Raw genomic sequence first — 24517 nt, 5'->3', positions numbered from 1 at the left:
CCTTCTTCTACGCTATGTATTTAATTTCTTATCTGCGCAAGCATACGTAATATATTCATCAAAGTTTTTATAAGTGTACAAACACTCTCGTGCGCTACAGTTACACGTATGCATTATACGATATAAACACGCAGCTACAGGCTTACTCCGTAGCCGTGAATAAATGAGTCACAAAAGTTATATTGTTACGACCAGCGGTCGAAACGCGAATGAAAACGACGAGTCTGGTCGCTTCCTCGGCTAGCAACCGAGTCTACCGAAACGCAACCTTACCTCTAGCGTGATAAATTCCTATGGAGAACAAGGGCCAGATACGAAGGGTTCGAAAAAAGAAAGAGCGAAACAGAAAGAAAAAGAAAGAACAGAAAAAGAGAGAGAGAGAATGGAGGGAACGAGAGGGCGAGTTGGCAGCATCTACGATCCTATAAACACGCCGCGCACACAGATCGAACGCAGCCACGGTTGTCGGTCTCGTAACCGCGGTACAACGACCCCTGGCCTGCTGTCGAACGCGCCTTCGCACTAATTGCGATACCCGAACCGAGACTCGCTTACCGACCAGTACGTTTCTTCGCCGTTGAGATCGTTGATCGAGAAACAGAGATTTGTCGTGTGTTTAAATGGACCTATGTATGTACGTAGATATTTACTCCGCTATATACCGTCGCGTTCTTTCCCGGTACATATACAAGTGGCTCCTCCCAACGATGCGAGGCGAACTGTCGAGAGAAAAAAACTACATACTTCGAAAAAACGCCTGGTCGCGAACGTAAACACGGGATATGCGCCCGACCGAATACTTTCGTATATCGCTATACGCATGTATTATACATATATCGAGATGCGTGGCGTTCGTATTATCGCGAGCAAACATAACAAAGATAGAAAAGACGCAAGGTCGCGTAATCAGAAAGGAGAGAAATCGGAGTACGTAGAAAGATCGGAGCAGAGTAATACATTGACTAGCGAAGCAAAGGCACGGCTTGATTTCTAGTTGGTTACCGTTCCTCCCGTTCTGTTCCTCCTTCCTGCTTTTCTGTTCGTTCCTCGAGGCGTTCGTCGAACCACGAGAGAGAAAAGCTATCTCGCTCACTCACCTGTCAGAACTCTCGGAGCTGTCGTATCGATCGGCACACCGCTTCTTGCCGCAAGGGCCGACGAGGGTGTCCTCGGCCATCCTAACCTGTCCCTTGAAAGGGCTGCCCTGATGCCTGCCGGCAACGAGGCCATTTGCAGTAACACCAGCGGCACCAGCAGCACCACCACCAGAACCAGAAACAGCAGCAGCGGCAGCAGCACCACCACTACCACTACTACCACCATCACTACTACTACCATCACTAGCGATACCGTCCGTCGTTTTTCCGGAGGCGTCCTCCTCGTCTATACCAGCCTCGCTGCTACTACTACTTTTATCGCATCCGAGACGATTCACTTTTTCTACTAACGCGTGCTCCTGATGCTCATGGTGACGATGTTCGTCCTCGTCCCCGTCTCCGTCCTCGTCGTTGTCGTCATCTACGCGGCACTCGTTCATTTTGCTCGCACTTTCGTTCGGAGAATTCACCGTCGCGTCGAAGAAAGCCGCGGACCTCGACCGTCGACCGTCACCGACCGAGCACCCACCACCGGCATTGTCACCGCCGCGCGTCGCGTGACCGGTCATCGCGCCACCCTCCGAACCACTGCTACTACCATTATTATTACCACTACCGTTACCGCTACTATTACTATTATCGCTATCGCTCTCTTCGTTTTTCACCTTTATTACATTTTTCGTCTTTATTACGTCGATTCGAACCAAGCCGCAACACTTTTTCGATACACCCTTCTTCACTCCATTCTCTCCTACGTTATATTCTTCTTCGTCTTCGTCCTCCTCATCATCATCGTCGTCCTCGTCCTCGTCCTCGTCCTCGTCCTCGTCGTCCTCGTCGTCGTCGTCGTCGTCGTCGTCATCGTCGTTTTCCTCGTAATCTTCCCTGCTCGGTGACGTAAACGAAGCAACGCACATCGTGTCAACACCAACACCACTGCCACTCTCGTTTTTACTAACGCGTTCGTTACCATCAGCCTGGTCATCCTCGTGCTCCCGACGATGATAATGCTGGTAATGATGATGATTATTGTTGTTGTTGCTTAGATTACCGATGTTATTGCTGCTGTTGTTGATGTTGTTGTTGTTGTTGTTGTTGTTGTTGTTAGGGTTACCAAGATGCCGACGAGGAAGATGAGGATTGGTATGACAATTACGACGGGGAGGACGATGTTGATGTTGTTGCCGATGATGAGGATGACTATCGAGCACAGAAGCGTCTTCGTGGATGCGTCTCGCGATGTCCTGACCCGTGCTCAAGGACGTCATCGAAAACGAAGCGTCCTCGCGTTTGTGTCGCTCCCTTGTTAAACGAGAATCACTGTCCCCCAGGTCGGTAGCCGCGTCTTCCGCGGACGGACCGTCTGCCATCTTGTAAACGATCGCACTAATGCCTGGCAGAGGCCCTATGGCACGAGCACGGGCCGCGCCACCGCTAGCTCGCTTCTACGGCCCGGCACGGCTCACTTAACCCCTCTTTTCTTCACCTTACAAAACCACCGCCACCTCTCGCCGACGGCTGCCCACTGACGACCCCCACTCCCGAAGCTGCCGACGCCTGCTCGCGAATCCGAACGACGACACCCGAATACTACCGATGTCTTCCGGTCCCGCACGAATACCCTTCCCTTTCGACGATTGGACCGATCGCCACGACACCTCACGGCCGTCTTAACTTTCGCTTTCTGGGGGGGGAAATTAAAACGTTCTATTTGGAGCAACTTCTAATAGGAATAGTTCTAATATATACGATATTCTAATTGAAATAATTGAAAAATTGAAAATAGAACGTAATAGCTTACTCGGCACGATTGTAATATCATATATATATATATATTTTATTGTAAGCTGTCTCTGAGCGTTTTGAAATGAAGAAAATGCATTTGATGTTTGTGATTTACTTTTCTTTATTCAGAAAAAAATCAACTCTTTCTGTGAGAATCCAAGAACATACGTCTTCGATACCGTAATACTGTTGAACGAAACGCTTAGCCATGAGCACCATCAGATTTATTTGCGTTCTGGAATGTAATTCCAAAATGAAAGACACATTCTCTAGCGTGAACTTACGTATAAGCTTTTGTACACGCATATTTACACGATATACAGGATATTCACAAATCGTACTTTAACTTCTTGTTAATTCTTCTAAATACATACAAAATTTATTGCTATATTGGCTAGACTCGAAATTTCGCCTAATGGATAGTTACAGAAAGTTTCATTTTTCCTATTTTTTATACATATATGTATATATAGTATGTTCAAAATGTGTGCGATATTATAAGTACGTACGAACATAAGAAAAATATCAAATTAAATTTATCCTATGGACGTACGATCGTTTCATCGACTTTCTCTCTTAAAATTTAAATTTCTTTGATTTCTGGAATGTGCGTGCTCGAACACGTTGCTGTACAAAAGCACTAACTTTGAGCGTAACATCGATCACATATTATGCAAAGCAATAGGACCGTAAGCTATATAGCGATAAACAAGTGTTAAATACCGCTTTTTGATCGTATAAGAATAGGCACAAGACAGGCACTTTCAATATCTTCGTAATAATTGAAATTCGCAGAATACAAGGGTTCTTCTTCGTTCCGAATACCTTCTAACTTTGTCGGAAACTTCTTGTACAAGCGATCAGTTTGCGAAACGTTTTAAAACAAGAAGAATAGAATCGAAACTGTTTTCTCGGTGTTTACGTTAATAACTACTTAATTTACAAATTAAACGTTAAATCATTAACTCTATTTTTTATACTTTTTCTTCTTTACACGTGAGGCAGCTACGATTCATGTTGTAATATTTACTAAATGTAAATATATAAAATTGTATCATTATACTTTAAATCGATGACAACGACTCGATAATTATTGTCAACTTTGATACGTAAAATTTGAAGTGAGAGGTATACCGGTACACGTAGCAAATCCACTGATTAAATACAGCGGTAATAACTTTCGATGTTTGCACTTACGTATGTAATCTTTGGATCTTTTTACACGATCTTTAAGTAATATTTATTAGAAAGCATTGGTCTTCCTTCATACCAATCGCTAAAAATAGAGCACATGAACTTTCGTTTGCTTCAGCGAAATTGGGAATATGTTTACGATATACACAAAATCACAATAGCAATTCAAGCGCAGCAACTTTGTTCATTTTATATATATGTGTAAACATGATCATTTAGAATAGCTTTCCCTTTTCATGATGGGAATGTTTCCATTACCTCTATATACTTTCCCAGATTAGGGTCAATTATTATGATCAAACTCGTAGATCGTTTATCACCAAATATTTCTCTCTACTCCTTCAATCTCATCCTAATAAAAAATCCGTATATACACTAATATTTTAATTAAATCTTGAACATGTGAATCAACCTTGTTAGTCGTAAAAGTGATTCCAAAATTCATGTACTTTCCCCGATCATACGACTGATCGGTAGTCTCTCTATTTAAACATTGTAAAAATCTTTTGTGCATTTATTTCTTTTTAAGTTCTCCTCTAATATCCTGCGCAATTGAAGTTAGACTTCAAAGTAAAGCCACAAATAGTTCCGCTAAAGACGATCGGTTTCGATCGTTTTACTATCATCTCCCTGTGTCATAGACAAACGCGAAGTATTCGCCATGTCTGATAACAGAAGATGTTCATTGTCTATGGAACCTTTCGAATTTCCACTGATTAAGTTATTGCGGCCGCTGGTGCTCCTAGCCAATCTTCGTTCTACCTTATCACGTCTTTGCTTTTCTCTTTCTGTCTTCAATTTTGTAAATTCGTCATCGGAGTTAACGCTAGCGGATGAACTATCGCTGCTTATAAGATCATCCGCAACACTGTCTATGTAGCTGGCTGCTGGTTCGTAAGCAATGCTCGATCGTGCTGACTGTGAAGTACGTTGCGCTCTAAAATCCGAATAATTTCATCGTTTCGATCTCATTTTGCAATATGAAAAAGATAGAAAATAGTTCGTTTAGAAAGAAAATTATCAACCTTGAATCAGACCCGTATCTCCTGTCGTTGACAATCTCCCCGTTACTTCCCCTTAACACACCACCAGTTACAGGAGCGCTACACGAAAATATCTCTCCATTTCGTGAGTGTTCCATACCAGGAACAGCGACGGGAGCACTTGGAGGTGGTGGTCCCGGCGAAAATATACTCTGCACGTGAGGTCTCTTCTCCGACTTCATCGACGTTAACGTCATCTGTTCGTCCGCTTCTTCCTTGATTACTCCGATTCTCATCGAGCCTCCTCCTGCTATTTAAAATTTTCAGTACATATCGAACATAGTTTAGCCGGAGAAACGGACATATACGTATATGCCCGAAGTTTTATGAAAATTTGAAATCTGAACTTACCAACGGCTCTATTTTGTAGCGAAGCGGCCGAACTAGAAGATGCAAGCCTTCCAGGTGTTTTAGTCCCACTTGATGTACCGCCATCTGGTCTATCGTCTTTACTGAATAATCGTTTCAGCACGCTGGTGACGCTGTTGACTCTTGGTAGAGACTCTCCGATGATGCTTGGAGTGGAGCCTCCGCTCATGGTACGGTCCCGATTGCTTACTCTGCTAGCGCTTCTACAAGTAAACATATACTTCCGGTTCCATAACCCAATAACCCTCGCATATTTTCAGCACTCGATATCGTAACTTACACAGTAGATAGACGTTAAATAAATAATATTACCTCGCTATTTTACCACTCTCGGTTGCGCTCCTGGTTAAGCGTTAGGCATATGAGCGTTTACAAAAAAAACCGTATCGCGTGAAATAAAACATTCACAAATAGCATCGTTCCAAGACCAACCTTGACATTTTCCCAGTCGCTATGAAGTGTATACCAGACGCGGCGTCGTCGGCCATGTCAGGGCGGAACTTCTGTTGATAGTCCCCTGCCATTTCATCAATCCTGACCGAAGATGGTTGAAGTTCTTGTTGCGCCGCGGATAACTGAATTCTAGCCGTGGATGGCTCCGGATGCTCCTCGCGGAAGGGCTGCGCTGCCGCCGTGTACGGAAGTTCCGCAGGGAAGATCTCGTCCCAATATTGATCGCGGATTAATTCCGGATGCTCGTGGTGCATCTCATCGACGATAAGGTAGCTCACCTTTTACAATACATATGGAATTAGAATACATCAAAGATACATTAACATTTATAAAGCTAACAGTAGCACAATACATACTATACATTTTAAAACGTCTATTATAACGTATGCTATTATATGTATAATTGGATTCATCGTGGAAAGAAAAAATCCGTCTCGGAAGGATTGAACACGTGGTATTTTCATTAGACATTATACCTGCAAATTTCTGTCGATTATCCAATTGACTTCAAAATCATCGTCGTCCTCTCCGAACGGATTAATCAAAGTCTCGGCTACTTTCAACCAACCCATATAAAAAAAGAATTGCAGCGTTGTGAATACTGGAAAATACATATCGATGTTCGGCGATGCATCGGTCACCGACTGCCGACCCATCACGCTTGTTAAAAAGTACGTATACACAGCTAACGTAACTACCTAGAGAATACGCGAACAGAAAAGGAAATTAAAATTCTTGGTACGATGGATGCACGAATGTTAAATGTAGATGGTTCTGGTGCGTGTTGGACGTGCTCACCTGAGTGTAAACTAAAGGAACGCTAATAGTATCATAGTGCATGAGGCTACCGCAGAGGCCGCGAAACTTATTTAACTCGTCTATCAATGTTTTCACGGCGAAGTCGTCACGAATCCGGCCCTCCTTCCTCGCTCTTGTCACGATACTTGACGCCCATACTATCGGTAACCAATGCTTGCTGGGCTTAGGAAACTTTGTGTTCAGACTTTCGAATATGACTAGCTCGTTCTCCAGCAACAAACCCGCCTCTACGAAGTGCTCTAACGTGGGGAATCGTTTCTTCACACGGGGCGAGACCATCGCCAGTACTAGCGTTAAGCAAACGCACACGTACCTGAAATGAAAGAAAAGCAGTTGTTATATATACATATACATATATACATATATGTATCAAGGAAAATTAAATACTTTTTATACCAGTACAAAAGTTCAACTGGATTACTTCTCGCCTTGACTTTAATCGAATCGATTCTTACTGTTCTATCGTGCCACAGTAACGAGCAGCGTGCACAGTACTGTGCAAAGATGTTAGCTCACTTACCAAATGAAAATTTTTCGCTTTTTTATGGATGTATATAAAAATCGATGTCATCTTGAAGCAGTACTTTATACGAACGCCTTTCGCTCTTCCGACAGATACAATTTTTAAATAAACTGAGCTATAATATCTGACATTTTGTTTTTAGTATTCCATACAAGTTATTTCTATTTTCGACTTTCTCTCTTCTTACGACAGACTCTAAATCGTTCCGTGTCTGTTTCGTATCATATTGGCTAAAGACTGTTGCACAGTATTTTATGTACCTGACGATAGTTCGGCGCATTAGTCGACCTCTCTCGTCGTTGCCGTGAATAGTGGCTGACACGAAAACCGCGATTGAGTCTGGCCACGGTATCACCATGTATTGATTCCACCACCTGGTCATAACAATACTGACGTAGAAGCCCAGGACGAAAGACAGCGGAATTAGATCGCTGTACGCGTTGCAGTACGCTACTATGGCCGCGAATATCTTCTTTTGTTCTTCGTCCAATATCAGTCGGTAAATACTCGACAGCGAATAATATATGAAGAGGAAAAGTGCTAGGTCCAACCAGACGAGCTTGTACACGCTTGCTCGCCATCTAGAAAACAAACAATACGTAACGCAAGACGTTTTGACAGCCGCTGATTAATTACAAAAAATAAAACACACTTCTCGAAAGCACTTTCAATTTCTGTGAAAGTGCAATCGATATTTGCGATTTTAGGTCATAGAATCTGTTCAAGACCGTTAGTGTAGTTAGTTCCGAGAAACCATCGCGATAATTCAGTGGATTATTCAACGATTATTATCCGGCAGGTCTCTGCTTAATCACGGAATACATCGTGCGCGTTCCAATGATGAATTACGAGATCCCTTTCTCTTATCTCGAGGAATCTTGACTGTACCGCGCGTTGAGGTCCAAGGAATCTCGCGATCGAACCATCCTTGAGATTGCAAATTGATACCTGGGCGATGAAGTCTCGCACAATTTTCCATTGTTCGCACCTTAGTGGTGAGTAAAGCGTTTACACGCGAGCACGCAATCGTATTATGTTCGAGATACAGTTGCTCGCTAAAGTATTTGTACATTTACCATATGGCAACTTGCATGTACGCATGTACGGATATGTTGTACGAAACACTTTGAAAATTATCACGCTAATGAAACACGTCTGTGGTGATTATATCGATGAAATTTGTTATTAATGTGAAAATATATTTTCAGTAAAGAGATTGTCACAACATGGATAGTTATCTTGAATATATGTAAATGTTAAATGTAGGTATATATAATTCCAGGGAATATCGAGTCTTATTAACAGAATGAACAATTGACTGTCTAAATACGTTCGTGATCTCTGTGAAATATACGCGTACCTACGCGAAAAAAGAAGTCGAAAATATAGAATAAAATTTTTTTTTAATTTTTTCATCGAGACAACGATCTACGGTGAGATCCGTTATAACGAGACGCGATAAAGTGCACGCGTACCGAGCGAAAATTCAAAGTCGATTTTCTCGAAAACGAAGCCTCGAACGAAAAATTGTTATTCTATATTTTCGACTTCTTTTTTCGCGTAGAATCACCCCCTTTCCGTTTGTATCACCAGTTACCAGCCACCCTGTATATCGATTTGATTCTCAGATTCTATGCTAAGATTATCAGATTTTCTCTAAAAAATTGATCAGTATAGTCATAACAGTCCAGTCTCGTCATATTATCAATGAACTTTCAAGATGTTTCGTATAACGTACAATCGTATCTCTACGAGCGTTTGCGTAGTTTCGCAAGCAATTGCACATAACGTGACCCGATAACGACTAAACTGGAGGAAATAAACGCGGGTCGATTCGTAGAATCTCTCTGACGAACTATGGTCTTATACGGACTTCAAAGACATATAGTTTACAGTCTACGCAATTGTACCTTATTTTCGACGGTGATGCATAATCGAAAATATTCTTGAGCGTGAAACATTTCGTTAAATACGGCTGCAGGTCGTCGGATCGTCGTAAGAGATCTGTTATCGCGATAAACGTTCCGCTAATGAATAAGGTAGAACGACGCTCTATGAATACTAAACGGCGACTAAACCAAGACTACTCGAGTATCTTTTCCGCGTCGATTTTCCTATACCACGATCGACATTTTTAACGAATTTTTCAAGATGAAGAAAATTGGAAGATACAGTAAAAATCCGTTTATCTCGAGTCGTCAGGAAACAAAGAACTCGTACAACCGGAGTTCAATAACATCAGGACGTCTACAAGTAACGTCGTGTTTATATACCTATATATATGATGTTGGTAGCTTTAAAACGAGAATTCAAATTTGCTCGTGCCATAAACGTAAAAAATAGCCCGTGCTACATTTAGGGAATAAAATCAGTTACACGTAACAATCTGTATTCGTTCTATTCTGCGTTGTATTTAACGTTATTTTCACCGTTGTTGAAAGAGAACCGACGACAAAACATCTTCCAAGGATATTATTTATGCACTGACGTGATAATTAATTCGTTTCTTACAATTGCAAAATAAAGGCTCGCGCTCGTAAGTAGCAAGAGTTCAATTAATAGGACATCAAGTCCAATTCTCGTGTCACGATAAATACGATTCAGACAAATAGTATCATAGGACAGACAATGGAGTAACTGTAAATACAATATATTACATTCTTCGAAGAGCAAACGAGTAACGCGCGTAATTTAAAGCATGGCTTGCACGTGACGAGCTTCGAGCAGTTGAAACACCGCATCCGAGTACGGATATAGCGTAATTGAAATAATAATAGAAAGGTCAACGACCACGGGTCAAGTGAAAAATGGAATAAATCTTCCTCGATATTCTATATACAATTTGTCTTAGAATCAACGAAACAAACGGGTCTCATTGGATAAGAATAATAATCCATTAGACACTAGAAAATAACCGATGGCATATAGAAACGTATAACGTAAATATTGAAAAATGAACGATATGATCTGCCTGCAGGTCTCATCGGTATATGTACGTAACTAGAATTGTCGAGATGTATCCAACCTTGGTTACGATATTCTCCTTGATATCCTTCACGTACGTACACGTGACGCGTTTTTTCGCGGAACGCTATGACGGAAGAATTGAAAATATTATTCAAACATGATAGCTGATAAATAATCGCGTGCAAAATCAAAAAGAATCGTCGGGAAAGATTGCGATCCATTAACAAGCTACGCCTTTGTATCTGAAAATCTTACGTTTATCTATCAAGTACCGATAGTGTACTATCTATGGAGCGTCGAGTGGACACGAATCATTTTCAGCGAAAGAAAATATCAGGGTAACGTATGAAAGTTAAATAGAACGAATGTCGCTGTCAAAATTGACAACGTAAACAGGACAAAGTAAAATTAAACTACAACAGATATAACTTATCAACGGTTTTCTTAACTGCATGCAATAGTGTCGACTGAACGGACGAGCTAAACCTAAACTGCTTACCTTAGGAGTAATTTTAGGAAGCAACCGAGACCTCTGCAGGTAGCGACTTCGGCAGTATAAGTGACTGTCATCTCTCACGATACACCTGCTGTGCTGAGAAACACGGCATAACCAACTGCAGTTCCTTTAGAAGAAGATCTCACCGATATTCTCGCTAGAACGTCGTCTCGCTAAAATCATCTCTTCTGGCACGCGTATCGCATCCTTTTCTTTCACCTTTTTTCCGTCTGACAATTACGACAAGTTATTAATTAAATCGCGTACCACTTTATCTCTGGGTTCTTCTCCCTCGACGATAGACAGACAAACGAGATGGCTGCGAAGGTCATTCTCGATGTGCTTTACGCGTGTCTTGCTGTCTCTTTTTCTCTTCGTCAATCGATTATGTAATTCGTTGCAATCGCACGACACCGAAAACGACGTTACTCGATGAAATTGCTTTTCGTTTGGAATCTTTCACGTGCCAACGTCCTAGAGCGGTACGCTCTATTAGAAAGAGATGACGACAATCACTATATCAGTTAACGAGATACAAAATATTTTAACAATTTAACACGATACTTTGTGAGTTACGCGACACACTTTCAATTTACCGCGCTTTCGTTAGTTTTCTTTTCGATTCACTTCTCACATGCTACTCTTCCTCCCTTCCCGGTGCGCTCTATTAGGAAGGGACGGCAGATATTCAAGGAACCCGCCGTTTGAAGGAAAAGAAAAATGGTCGATGCAATCCTACAAATTATGTTGACACTGTATCGAGTCGCCGCGATTTCGCTCCCCTTCTTTCTTCGATAAAAATGATTATTTTCGTTGAACAAGTAAAATGATTTCGTATAGCATCCCACTGTAACACGTTATCGTTGCTACATGACTATTAAATACCTCGTTGTTACACCTCTAGTCGTTTAGAGCTACTATTATCCTTAAGCTGTTAACACAATGGTGCTTGTCGTCGTATGTATTATCGATAATTCACTGGCACTTCACTGGCTCCTTTCATCGAGTCGTTGACAATTCGAACGTCGTTTCCGGTATACGTTCGCGCTCAAGAACACCGATAATACGTTTGAAAAGCCGCCCGATTGGACGTAATACCGAAACGTTACGGTTTGTCTTAGTCTTAGCAAGTTCCACAAGTGAGCTTAGAATGCCAGATACGTGGATGAAAGTGGTAATCGGCGCTCGTTATCGATAACTTACTGGTATTAAAAAACAAACACATTTTATAACATCAGTCTTTGATACCAGTCTTATCTCTTTCTTTATATAGAAATCACTTAATAAAAATTCAATAATACACAAAGAACAAAGCGCGTGCTATGTGGTATGTTTGATCATCGCATCACTCATCTTCCAAGTAAAAAGTCACGCGGATATCGTACGCGATAGACAAGTTTAACCGTTCATTCCGATCTTCCTCAAACACCCGAGGCACACCTCCTATCAAATTGCATTCGTTCGATCACCATATTATTTTCTAAATCTGATCCCCACTAACGATCTATGCCAAATGACCAAGCCTTTGTTCACTTCCGTTCTCGGTGCAATGACTCATTTGCGTTCTATATTTCACAAGCTTTACGCAAGATGCGTTTTCTATCCGTTCCTTGTTAACAGCACATTACAGTAATCGCAATGGTAAGCTTGACTTGTAACCTTGTACGTGGATCGTTATCGCGTTATAGGTAAGTAGTCTGTTATCGTGCCGCCGACCTGCTTTACATTCTTGGTATAGAACTTCTTCGAATAGAAGCATAAAATGTTACTTTCCTTATTTTTAGTATGTCCACTGGTTTCTGAATGTTACCATAAGTTTTATCTTTAAAATTAATTCTATTCGTATTCGACATTAGGGTTTCATCTAAAGTACTTTCGACGTCGCCCGCACAGAATCACATAGGGTGTATTTTCGATTTTAACATAGGGACTTTATTCTGTTTGCACTCGACACCGTGATAAGGTTGTAGATGTCCCTCTACAAGCATCCCTTTATTAGATTAATGGTAGCAGACTGATAAATGTTATCTTTCCAATATTGTGTATGAATTTGTTATATCGCATTAACGGCCATCGTTTCACCTGTATTTCGCGGTTTTTACAAATGAACGATAAGTTTGCACTAGAATTTTTGGAAACTCGGCTGTTTGATAGAAAAATTGTTAGAATTAGAGCATAAAAAGTCAATTGGTACATGCGATCGATATATTTATACATTTATACATCTGTGAAAAGCGTGATATCGATCACCACTTTTGATACTACCTTTGAAAGGTTCTAATTTTGTCCTTGTAAACGCAGCGAGCACGTGTATGCATAGTCATTCTGGAGAAACCAGAATGACGCAGAGGGGAAAGCATGGAACATACATGTGCAACGAATTAATGTTTCTGACGTAGCTCGTTTATTGTATCTACACGCAATGCATTATCAAGCAGGTAACACGAAACAGGATCAGGATTATCACCAGTGTCAACACCACACACGGATGGAAATAAATATTTTTGCTCCGAAATGTAAACAAAATTATTCAGTAACGATAAAAATAGTTTTTTTAATTCAATCACAACTTAAAGATTCATGATTCACTGTATTTTCACAAAATTCGCATGTTCTTTGTTGACTTAAAGTGATCCTTCTTCTTATCACGTGAGTTGGAAATTTCTCTGTTGACTACTCTAAAAACATGAGATCTTTGTAACACTGAAACGAAACATTTCATTGATTTGATAAAACTGAACTAACGCAGAAGAGATTCGGTAACAGAACTGTTTAGGTCAAAAATTTCGGGTACCGTATCTTCGAGCGTTCAGCCGTAATTTCATGACAAAGGAACAGAGCGACGCTCAAAAGATCCTTGAGCTCGTCCTACGCCCCACTTTGTCCTTCTACCCTGCGCACGCTTCGTACAACGAAATTCATTTTACGGAATTCGAAGCACAGCTGGTCGTGAGTTTCCCGAGCACTATGCACAATCGCGACCAATCAAGTGCCAAGAGTATCGTACACGCAAACTCTACCTGTCTTTTATAGAAAGAATACTGAATATGTGGCTGAGACTAGTCGTTGCCGCAGCACGCCAAAAGATCCCCCGGTGCCGCACCACTCGCCTTTCAATCCCATCCCCATCATACCTCGTGTTTCCGCATCGACCAGTGGTGCTCATCAACCGTTGAAAAATCACTCTACTGAAATTATGTTGAACCCACTAAAAATTAAATAACATAAAGACGAAGTAAAGGAATAATATGACTATTCCGGAAATAAGACGTAATTAATGAAAATATTCGTATTTGCGCGAAATACATAACTCTGGTGAGTTCGTTCAATATTCCAAATGATAGTCATGTTTGAAAGTGCTATAGAAGCAATCGGAGTTGACTAAATATTTGAAACAGCGTCATCAACAAAATTATGAAAGAACTATGAATTGAAAACTAAAAATGAAGGTGACAATATTCTCGTATTTCACGTTAAAAAATTTTAGGAGACACGAAAGATCTGATATTAATGAAACGACAAGGTTTATATAACACACAGTTTTACTAGTTATGGCTATGTACACGTAGATTTTTCTTAATCATTTATCAAAATACTATGTTAAGAACGGTAAGGTGTTGTCATGACATCCATTATACACGTTTAATAGAACCTCTATGCTGGCTAATCGTACATACACTTCTAAAATTACAGTACTAGAATTACAAGTGTAAAATTCACATGCATTACACTCGTATGATTAACGTGAATTTGTAACTTATATAATATGAACTTCATAGGAGATAATATACATTTAAACTGTTGTTTACATTCTTATAATCTAGACTCTTTTATATTCGTGTCTAAGAGAACAGTTGTAACCTGAATAAATTATTAATTGATTCCATGTACAACTCGGACACGCGCGTATAAATGAGTCCGAATGAACCTTTCAATCAATTGACATTGATATTACTACTGGATTAAAAGTTTTGGTCCCTAAAAGTCACAGCCATAAAATGCAATAAACAGTAGCAGTCTGGATTTAAGGCCACTCGATGAATAACGAAAACGATCGTGAACGATGATTTCGATGACTCATTTAGTTTCGATAAAGTACAACATATTTCTGATGAAAAAATGCATATTAAAATTAATAATACATTGCTTGACAATGTTTTACAATCCTTAGGAACAGTACAGCTCGAAATGCAACAAAGGACGTTGATTTTGTCCTAGTAATTTTGATGAAACAGCACTGTTAATAGTCTTAATTATTCTTTTACAATGTGCCGACAGTCTTATTGGAATTTTTAAGATATGTCATGCAACGATAGTTGTCAACGTATCGTGTTTAGTCCCAGTTCTGAAACATAAAAAATCGGAGAAATCTGTATAATTTAAATAATCCATAATTCATGTCTTACATCTAAAAAGCACGATGTACCTTATAGTAGCATGCTGCGTTGATCGTGACCAACCAGCAATGAAACTATTTTCACTTCTCTCAGCGATTCGTTGTCTATGGCTACCACTTTTTGATGGTGCATTCAACGTGGCACTTTGCATAAAATCGGGAGCTATTGTCGATTTTATGGTTCTACAAAATAACCTAAATACACAATAATAAATGTTGCGTATAATTTAATTTTTAGAATATTTATTGACCGTTAATATATAAGATACAAAGACATACTTAGGCATCAATGCTAGAACACAGGTAAGTAATACTGTAAGCCAGTATGTATATCTCATGATAGCCATTTCCATTACCCAATACGAACATAGGAGACCCATACAATTAACGCAAACTACGTTATAAATTAAACAGAAACCGAAAAATACTCCTAGTGATCCCATTACGGCAAGAAGATGAATTATCGTCTGGAAACGAAATCACATCACATAGCATGTAATATCCAGTGTAATATACATTTATAATGTATATCATATAACATTATATAATATTTAAATCTATACTTAGATGTTTACATGTTATATAATATATATAATAAAATTTTTATTTACCCAAGATCTAATTTCTATGGCAATATTGGTCAACATAATAACAACAGAACAAGTCATTACAGTTGTTCCAAACTCCCAAATATCAACAGTCGAATCATAGTATACCTAAACAAAATAGTTTCCTTTTCATCATGTCGGTGTATTAACTTATACTATATCACATTTTTTGAGACTATACTAACACCCTCATTAACAAAAAAAATGACGATACTTTGATACAAAGCATCAGCAATGGTTATCCAAAATGTATATGTCTGGTATACGAGTCCAAGGCGTCCTCTTTTGTACAGATGAGGATTAGACAATAAAACACCGGGAGAAGCCACTCGATCATATATGCCTAATACAAGTGGTGGCATAGACGTAAATATTAAATTGTAGAGCATTAGATAAATTTGGTCCATCATGACTGTTCCAGTAAATCCGCAGTATAGCTACAAAAATAGTAAGATATTTTTATACGGGTATTAAAACTAGAGTATTAAAAATGAAGTAGAATGTATAGAAATAGAAACTATACCTGATACCAAAACAGGACGAAAACGATAGTAGCGTTCTCGTAAAAAAAATATAAGATCATTCTAGACAAACGGTCGTAACACCAATGACCATGCAGCAAAAGAAGTCTGCTAAGCATTGAGAATCGTGAAATGGCAAAGTCTGCAGCCATAACAGCTTGTGTACCTTCTTGTCCGGAGATACCAACTCCTACATCTGCGGTTTGAATCATGCTAACATCATTGGCACCATCACCAATTGCCAAAGTCCTCATTCCTAATTGTTCCTTCACTATGCGTACGATATATGCCTGTAACGTATCGTGAAAGTCCATCAAATAATAAATTATAAAATCGAGAATGAAAACAGAAATTAGATTTCTTGTACCTTCTGAAGAGGCGTGGCTCTACAGGCCAATACACTGGAACACGTTTTCGTTAACTCGAGAAACAATCGAGTTAATCCTGACCGTGGGTCAAGAATAACGGTTAAAGTTTTGCCGTCAACAATGAGCGCACGCTGCTTCGGCCATGGACTGTCTATCCTATGTGCATCATTTTCTGCCGCATCACGATTAAACATTGTAATTCCCCTAATGTTATCCATTCCCTGAACTGTACTTTCTTTACGCGCAGATTCTAAATACCCATGAATTAAGGTTTCAGCAACAGACTTGGATCTTCCTTGCAACCACAGTAATTGCATCGCAGGGGAAAAAAGACGTGCTGAGTACGCAATATTAACTGCGGTTTCTGGTTTGTCTCCTTTCAATATAATATATTCATTAACGATACATTCTAAATCGAGAAATGTCGTTTTATTTGCTTGAAATTCAGAAAAGAATACCTGTTAAAACCCAAACTACGATCCCTGCTGCCATAAGAGTACCCATAGTTTCAGGTACTCCAGCTTGAAGTTTATCTTCAATTCCTGTAGCACCTAGTAAAGTCAAATGGCATTCTAGATTCGCGTATGAATCTTTAATGCGCATTTCACGATTTTCCATTGCGAGTTCTGCCTCAGAATGCATTTGACGCCAGTTATCGTATTCTTGCGCTGTCAGAGATTTTTTAGCCACTACCAAAGTTCGAAGACCTTGCCGCGCGTACGATTGAAGATATTGTCGATTTTTTATTGTTGTTATAGAATTTTCATCCTGTGGAGTCAGAGACGATAGAATCGCTGTATCAGCACCCTTGCTATACAGCACTATCTCGTTAGTGATAGGGTGCCGTACCAAAATAGACATACACTTTCTGTTGGAGTCAAATGGCAAAACCTACAATTCCGAGCACGTTTTATTGTAGACAAATTACTTTTAGATCCGTTTTGATTTGCTTCGCTCGATAGAAGAATAGAAAAAAGAATTCATTCATAAAGAACTCACATGAAGAATTTCAAAAGTAAGAATGGATTTATCCGGCAAAGAAACAATTGCGCTACGTGCCGTTCGTTTAAGAAGTTTCACGTTATAAGCACGCGCAGCATTCACCAAAGCGAGCTCGTCCGGACTTTCCGCTTCGTAAATTGCAGCCGCAGGTAACAATTCGTCTCTACTCTTCCCGCTCTCATCGATAACGGGACTCAGCGGAGTGCGTCTCTTGTGTTGCCCGTTTGGAGACAATTTTCTACTTAACAATCCCATTCCTAAACTCGGTATTGACGTCACGTTGAGGAACTTTGGCCTGCAAATACTTATGACTTTAAATACCCGAATACAAAAAAACGATATCGCAAGAAGATAGGTACAAAGTAAATAGTGACCTTGACAATTTATTCGATAGTTTAGTAGAATTATGGAGCACAGATTCTATTTCCACTATCGAAGAAATCGATGACACATTTTCATCGAGACTATTGGTCGGATGAGACAACGCAGATAGAGGAATAATTGGCGAAGGAGTTAAACTTCTGTCTATCATTCTTGTGTATCTGCAATGGTAAACGGTAAATAATTTGTAACAAGGTAATTAACCTAGATATGCCTGAGTTCTTTTAGCAATATTTTCCACACACTAGTGTCCAGTCATCCTTCCGGATGATAGACACGTCTAAGTTAACAGAGAGAAAAATATATACAAACCTTCCAGGTTCTTCGCCATTCTTCTGCGGTTCTTCGATCACTCCGCTGGAGTTCATGGTGTCATAATGTGGTTGAGAATTGACCACAACGGTATTACATATCGCTAATACAATTAGGAATTCTTGCAGATGATGCCTAAATGTACCTATAAGAAGATCTTCCTTCAGTCGCGACGAAGGTATCAAATTCTCACTGTCTCCGCCGTGCGAATAATCCTGTCCTCCCACCACGCAGCGCCTAAATAGCATTTTATTTTCCGTGAGCGTGCCAGTTTTATCAGAGAATATGTACTGCACCTGTTGAAATAAAAGAAAAAAAAACGGAATAAATATCTGCTTCCTTATCGAGACCGCGCACAAGCTCGATCAGTTTGCTTACCTGACCTAATTCCTCCGTGATATTGAGCGCGCGACATTCAGCCGAGCGTCCCGTCTCCGCGTCATAAAGGGCAATATCGTGTCCGATGTGATAAACCTGGCCCACTTTCGCCATTTCGATAGTGACGTAAAGGCTCAATGGTATCATTACTTGCAGAATGATAACAAACGTCCAGAATGTTAACATACTCTCGTAATTTGGGTCTTGAACGATCGGAATGAATGGGACGGACGTTTGGTCGGAAAAATTTGAAAGCCAAACTCGGCAACCGATGGCGCCTATCACGCATAATACCACTAGAATCGCCACACACCATATAACGTCGCTGTTCATCCGCTTCTCCAATCGTGAACGCTGAAAAAAGAACGCCCTCTCTCGATTTACGTTCTGTTACGCGACCGTGATCAACGAATCAGTTTCCCTCCAAACATTCTTTTTCTCTTTTTTCGTATCTTTTAACGATCTATAATTAGATATCTAGATATATCACAAGGATCGTTACCTTATATCTAGGGCCGCCGTTGTTAAGCATCGCTTTCGTCTCGTGACCAGCGTATATCACTATGCCTTCGACGAAGTCGGTATTTTTCAATAAACATTGCCTGAGTAAAAGATTTTCCGTAGAAACAGGTACTCTACCACCGTTCGGGTGAACCACGGCACCGTGAAACCTGCAATTTTCATGTTGAACTTTTGCCAATCTCAAACTACAATGTCCTTTGTTAACTTGCCCTCGAAACGAACGCCGAGAGATAGCTCACCGATATATCCTAGTGCTCGGTTGATCGACCTCGATCACGGATCGAAACTTGGCCGGTTGAAAGGTGTCCTGCAGATCCACGAATCCTCTGACAACTTGTCGTTCCTTCAGATTAGTCTCACCGTCGAGATTGCACGTATCGAGGTACGCTACGCCCTGAGGATCGCTGCTTCGCAGGAGTAGAACATCGGCTGGTACGAGTTCGTTATTCGAGAGGTGAACCAGGTCACCGACCTTCACGTCTTTCCACGCCACCTTTGCATACCTGTCGTCTTCGCTGCAATCGTGAAACGTGTTCTCCAGAAACGATTCTCTGACGAATCAACGAGGGAAGTGACATTTATGAAAGGGAATTTCACGTGCAGCTACATAATTCTCACTTTACGGATTTTATAGACCGGAAATTTTATCTTAAATTGCGCGCGTCCAAGCAGACTAGGGGTCTTTTCTCGAAAAAACACGATGTTTCCTGATATATGTAAAATATTATCTCCTATTACCTCGACACGGCTACCAACGATCCACCGAGCGACGAAGAAAGGAGATAACTTTGCTTCCTTTCTTCAAAGAATCTTCCCCAATTTAAAATTTTTCTTATTTTTAAATACGTAAATCTTTGGTCGGTAAAGTCTTCTCTTATCTCTATTTATTATCTGTATATATTCATTTTACGCGTTATGTGTATACTCTTTCTTATAGAACTCTCGCTCATAACGTTATCTCTAAGGCAGACTCCCGTCTTACGAATTGTCGACTTACGAACGTCGTTAGGAATCAGTTACGTACTTCGTAAAGGCGGTAATTACCTATCGAAGATACGTATCAGCTGTTTGATAATCACGCGCAAGATCCTGTTTCTTTCGTAGCGTAATTACGCTACTCAATGAACAGATGAACGTAACAATCTTCGCGATCGACGATGATTGCTGCTATGTATCTAACATTAACCGGATTGTCAACGGCCAGACGTCGATTATTCTTAATTAATTGTCGTCATCGTTCAACGCTTCCAGTCACAAGATGTTCGCTCATTGATAGCGCAAACGGTCGAAGGGAAGAGCTCAAGGAGAAACCCAAATCAGAGAAAGGTCGAACTTCGTTTTACTCGCTCGAGTTACCAATCGCTGATTGAATAGAAGGAGAAATAAATTCGAATATGTACAAATCAATGCTCTGCTCGATTTATTTTTCCATCTTCTCTTCGATGTAGCTAATTTAAGGTTAATTGTACGTATAATACGAAACTGATGTTGTTCGAACGTTCCCAACTTACACGATACACCTTCTGTACTTTTTCATAAAACGTGGGGAGAACCATCGTGTTTTTTCATTCATATAACAACCGTTTAGGCTGATTACGTGACAAGGCCAATCGTTTCTACAAACTAATACCATCGAATTATAATGGTTTGGATATTGAATTTCTCGTATCGGAAATTATTCATAGAGCGGCGTGAGATTTCTATCGGAAAGTGATTAGTACGCACTTCGACGATGAAATAATTTGGAATAATTATGGAATAATCTTAGAACGATCGTTGAATAATCGTGGAATAATTTGGAACGTGGGTAGCGGCATAGAGAAGCCACTTCAAGGTCGTTTTCAACTTTTCAAACGGGATATTACATTTTTTCGTTGCCAACGCCATACACTGCGAACTATCAAATCTGACCTAGACTCCACTTAAGGGGTCACCGTTACACGATTTTTGTCTCGTCGTATAAGAATCGTTGATCTGTGTAACCTTTCGTAACTTAATTGGGACTATTTATTGTATACCTACTTCGAGACGTTTCAACCAACCATACGACTGTCCAAGAAATACATATATCACTTTATTAAAAGGAACGAGAGCGACCAGAGTTAAAACGTTTTCTCGCTCGAATGCAAAATCTGATAGGAACGCTTCCAACCTTAACACCAGCGATGATATTTAAATAGCGAATGTATATATATATATATATATATGTCGGAGATGAAAGGACATCCGAACTTCCCTTTTGGAATGTTGGAAAAAAACCCAAATCTAGTCCAGACTTTTACTATGGCTATACTTAAGTAATCAAAATACGAAATAGTTTTAATGTTCTAATCCGACTTTATGACGATGGGCTTGGGCTCGAAGTGACATAGCGGGTCACTGAACGTAGCCACGGTCACGGGAGGGACGTGTACCTGACAGAGGTATGGAATGATCATATAGCTCTCCTTAAAAACAAAGATTGAGCCGGGAGGTGGGGAGAGGAATATACAGGGTGGTTGGTAACTGGTGGTACAAGCGGAAAGGGGATGATTCTACGCGAAAAAAGAAGTCGAAGATATAGAATAAAAATTTTTGTTTTTTAATTATTCCATCGAGACAACGATCTACAGTGAGATCCGTTATAACGAGACGCGATAAAGTGCACGCGTACCGAGCGAAAATTCAAAGTCGATTTTCTCGAAAACAAAGCCTTAAACGAAAAATTTGTATTCTATATTTTCGACTTGTTTTTTCGCGTAGAATCACCCCCTTTCCGCTTGTACCACCAGTTACCAACCACCCTGTACAAGGGCAGTTCCACTTGGACTGCGTGTGAGTTCATGCAGATAAGCTTTACTTGCACGTGGAGTCATACGTGTATCACATCGCATTCGTCATCCCGGTGACCGTGGATTCGTTATCGAACCTGAATTCGTTGTCATCAACATCTCGACCATCCGATCGCCGCTAGTAACCACATTTGTACCGATAAATATCAGCTATATCCGCGATGGTAAATTTGAGCGAACGCCCAAAATTCCAACCTTAATCCGACATATATAGGTAATGAAATATATTAGTATCTATTATGTTTTGTAGCAGGTAATTTAAATTTTAACATCTGCTTATTTCATAAAAAGATAACAAGTGCAAGATGTAATTACTGTTAATTCGTCGTTAGCCTGCGTACAGATTTTTGGCCAGAATTCAATTCTGCTACGAATATCTGTATCGTACTTGTGAGCAGCGTACATATTCGCTAAGAAGAAACTTGGCTGACACGTGGGATATTAGACTCGTTTTGTAGCGCGTTTTCTAAAGATGGATAATTGACGGCAACATTATAAGCGACAAAATAAGAGAATTCTACTTTAAATATCAAAAGCGAGCGTTTTAAAAAGAGATCTCTTCGCGAACTGTCATCCTTCGTGAAATTGTCATCCTTGAACCGAAAATAATGACACTGGTCGGTATATTAGGTCGTCCGAAAAGTTTCTTTCGTTTTATAAGGAAATAATGGATGCGCAATATCTTTCGTTTTATATTATTTTATCGAATTACCTATGATCCATTTTATTCTATCAAAATAAAGATCACAACGTTCGATAGATTAGATTTCATGTTTGTATAAAGATGCATCGTTGTAAAAGACGTGTCTGTAAGAGGAAGATACCTTTCGGACAACCTAATACTTGCGGAACTAGATAGGCGGATCTAACGCCCGCGAGAACGAAGAAAATGTAAATTCCATCCTTACGAGTTTCGATTACTATTACGGAGAACGACACCGGTTTAACCGTTAAAAACTTGATTCGTCGCCAGATGAAAGCGAACTTAACGCACGCGGTTCTTTTCCTTTTATTTCCTCTCTTCACGTGAGTCATAATTTTTTCAAAGCCACTTTTTATAAGACCGCCTTCTTCCGGGACAAGAAGATTTGGCAGATTTGCAACAATTAAATAAATTATCCACGTCGACATCGCAGATGCTTGAATTTCTGTAAATTTCATGAAATTACACCGTCTCGGCGAAGAAAGAAGAAATGGCAACGAAGATCATACTAAGCAGGTTTTTGGAACACCATCACGTAATCGTAACGTGAATTCAACAGAGTTCGAGTTAATACGAGCCGATTATGTAAAAGAAAATCACAAGCGAAACGTCATTGCATTAACGCGATGTTCATTCTAAACGGGTCAATTCGTAATTCGTAATTTAATTCCTGAAATTAAAGGATCCGAAGATAGAGAGTTTGTCGAGCAAGAAATCTCGCACAAAGGTTTTAACAGTTGGACGACAGTTTTATTATCGCACACTGACATTTGAAAATCAATTTACTCGGATTTTAATATATACTGGTATACGTATGACGATTGTAAAGAATAAAATCATTGCAGTTCGATTTGTCCAAAATAAATATCGTGCTTATGTTATTAACTACGTATTCCTACCCACGACAAGAAGCCCGACCTATTTGAATTTTTTACGATAACAGAGTGTTGATAAATCGGTCGCGATGACGGCAGCAACTGAGTAGCCTTAGAAATTCTTTTATGCAACACGTCTTCATTATAGATAACGTGCGGTTAGATAATACAACAATTTTACTTTTCCTTTCTATAGTAATTGGGTCTGTAACAAGTACCAGCGCGTATGTAACGTGCCTCTCTTCGCGAACAATTTAACATAATTTCCAACATAACGCGCGAACAAACATTTCAATCTTCCGATAGAGATATTTCAAAGGATTCGTTTATTCCTATCGGTCGATCGCGTTATCTAACAGGGGTAAGAAGGTCAGCACAGCATTTTCTTGTAGTTAAATAGAAGGTTAGTTGTTTTTGCATTTTTTTTTCTCTTTTTGTTTTGTCACCTCATGCATTATGCAAAGGTAAGAATCGTCAATAATAATTTCAAAGTCATCGATGGATATTTGCAAGCGTGTTCTAGCGCTGTAAGTTTCACTAAAATATTTTTCGACAAATTTGTCCTACTTATCAAGCGGTTCGTGAATTCTTTCAGCGGAAGAAGGAATCTCTCGTAACAGTTGCCTCGTGGTTCTGAATTAAGAAAAATATTTAGGCCACCGAAATTCTCTCGAAATTCTTCGTTCGATCGGTTAATTTGTTGGAGCTGTTGCGCGTAACGAAACACGAGGCTCGGTGGGTGCGTGACGCGGGCACGTAACTGTGATACGATACCGATATTCCATGCATTAAATGACGCAATCGATGACATCAGTGACCGTTTGACGCCACGATACACCATGGGAAAAGAAAACCTAAATTGTCTGCGACATCG

The 24517-nt window shown here is 40.0% G+C and overlaps 3 protein-coding genes across 6 annotated transcripts in view; all 3 read right to left on the bottom strand.

Annotated features, from left to right (window-relative positions):
• The window catches only part of LOC117236755 (dentin sialophosphoprotein), a 148819-nt gene extending 146169 nt beyond the window's left edge, over nt 1-2650 (bottom strand). The window contains exon 1 of the mRNA XM_033499971.1: nt 1098-2650. Within this exon, the coding sequence (XP_033355862.1) occupies nt 1098-2467 (1370 nt within the window). The 5' untranslated portion in view covers nt 2468-2650. The remainder of the gene's footprint in view (nt 1-1097) is intronic.
• Nucleotides 2651-2978: 328 nt separating this feature from the next.
• Nucleotides 2979-12957, bottom strand: LOC117236930 (bestrophin-2). Of its 2 annotated transcripts, XM_033500367.1 has the most exons (9): nt 10750-12957; nt 7544-7864; nt 6740-7073; nt 6418-6639; nt 5921-6219; nt 5801-5830; nt 5471-5691; nt 5102-5369; nt 2979-5013 (listed from the first exon to the last, which is right to left on the bottom strand). In XM_033500367.1, the coding sequence occupies exons 1-9, from the start codon at nt 10818-10820 to the stop codon at nt 4668-4670; spliced, it is 2112 nt and encodes a 703-aa protein (XP_033356258.1). In that variant the 5' UTR covers nt 10821-12957; the 3' UTR covers nt 2979-4667. The 2 variants fall into 2 exon arrangements, with proteins under 2 accessions (XP_033356258.1, XP_033356259.1); XM_033500368.1 differs by lacking the exon at nt 5801-5830 and having other exon boundaries at nt 10750-12945.
• A 1313-nt stretch (nt 12958-14270) lies between these two features.
• Nucleotides 14271-24517, bottom strand: part of LOC117236928 (probable phospholipid-transporting ATPase VB) — a 28408-nt gene continuing 18161 nt past the window's right edge. Inside the window, exons 5-18 of one of the 3 annotated variants that reach the window (XM_033500362.1) lie at nt 19474-19749; nt 19215-19383; nt 18713-19066; nt 18335-18630; nt 18016-18183; nt 17639-17936; nt 17098-17530; nt 16639-17015; nt 16274-16561; nt 15936-16187; nt 15754-15858; nt 15422-15609; nt 15173-15337; nt 14271-15116 (exon numbers count right to left, since the gene is read on the bottom strand). In XM_033500362.1, the coding sequence (XP_033356253.1) occupies nt 15080-15116; nt 15173-15337; nt 15422-15609; nt 15754-15858; nt 15936-16187; nt 16274-16561; nt 16639-17015; nt 17098-17530; nt 17639-17936; nt 18016-18183; nt 18335-18630; nt 18713-19066; nt 19215-19383; nt 19474-19749 (3406 nt within the window). In that variant the 3' untranslated portion in view covers nt 14271-15079. Of the gene's footprint in view, nt 15117-15172; nt 15338-15421; nt 15610-15753; nt 15859-15935; nt 16188-16273; nt 16562-16638; nt 17016-17097; nt 17531-17638; nt 17937-18015; nt 18184-18334; nt 18631-18712; nt 19067-19214; nt 19384-19473; nt 19750-24517 lie in introns of those variants that run through there. The other 2 variants (XM_033500361.1, XM_033500363.1) reach the window with 2 other exon arrangements.

Source organism: Bombus vosnesenskii, unplaced genomic scaffold, assembly GCF_011952255.1.
Source record: "Bombus vosnesenskii isolate JDL3184/JDL3185 unplaced genomic scaffold, Bvos_JDL3184-5_v1.1 scf7180000013352, whole genome shotgun sequence".
In the NCBI taxonomy this organism is placed as follows: Eukaryota; Metazoa; Arthropoda; class Insecta; order Hymenoptera; family Apidae; genus Bombus; species Bombus vosnesenskii.
Note: the sequence above shows the minus strand (reverse complement) of the source record. Positions and strands in the feature narration are given on the sequence as shown.

Coding starts and splice junctions, on each gene's coding strand:
- LOC117236930 (XM_033500367.1), bottom strand. CDS start 10,820: ATGACAGTCACTTATACTGCCGAAGTCGCTACCTGCAGAGGTCTCGGT. Junction 7,865..10,749: donor TTCCTAAAATTACTCCTAAG/GTAAGCAGTTTA, acceptor TTTGTTTTCTAG/ATGGCGAGCAAGCGTGTACA. Junction 5,014..5,101: donor AGATACGGGTCTGATTCAAG/GTTGATAATTTT, acceptor TTCGGATTTTAG/AGCGCAACGTACTTCACAGT.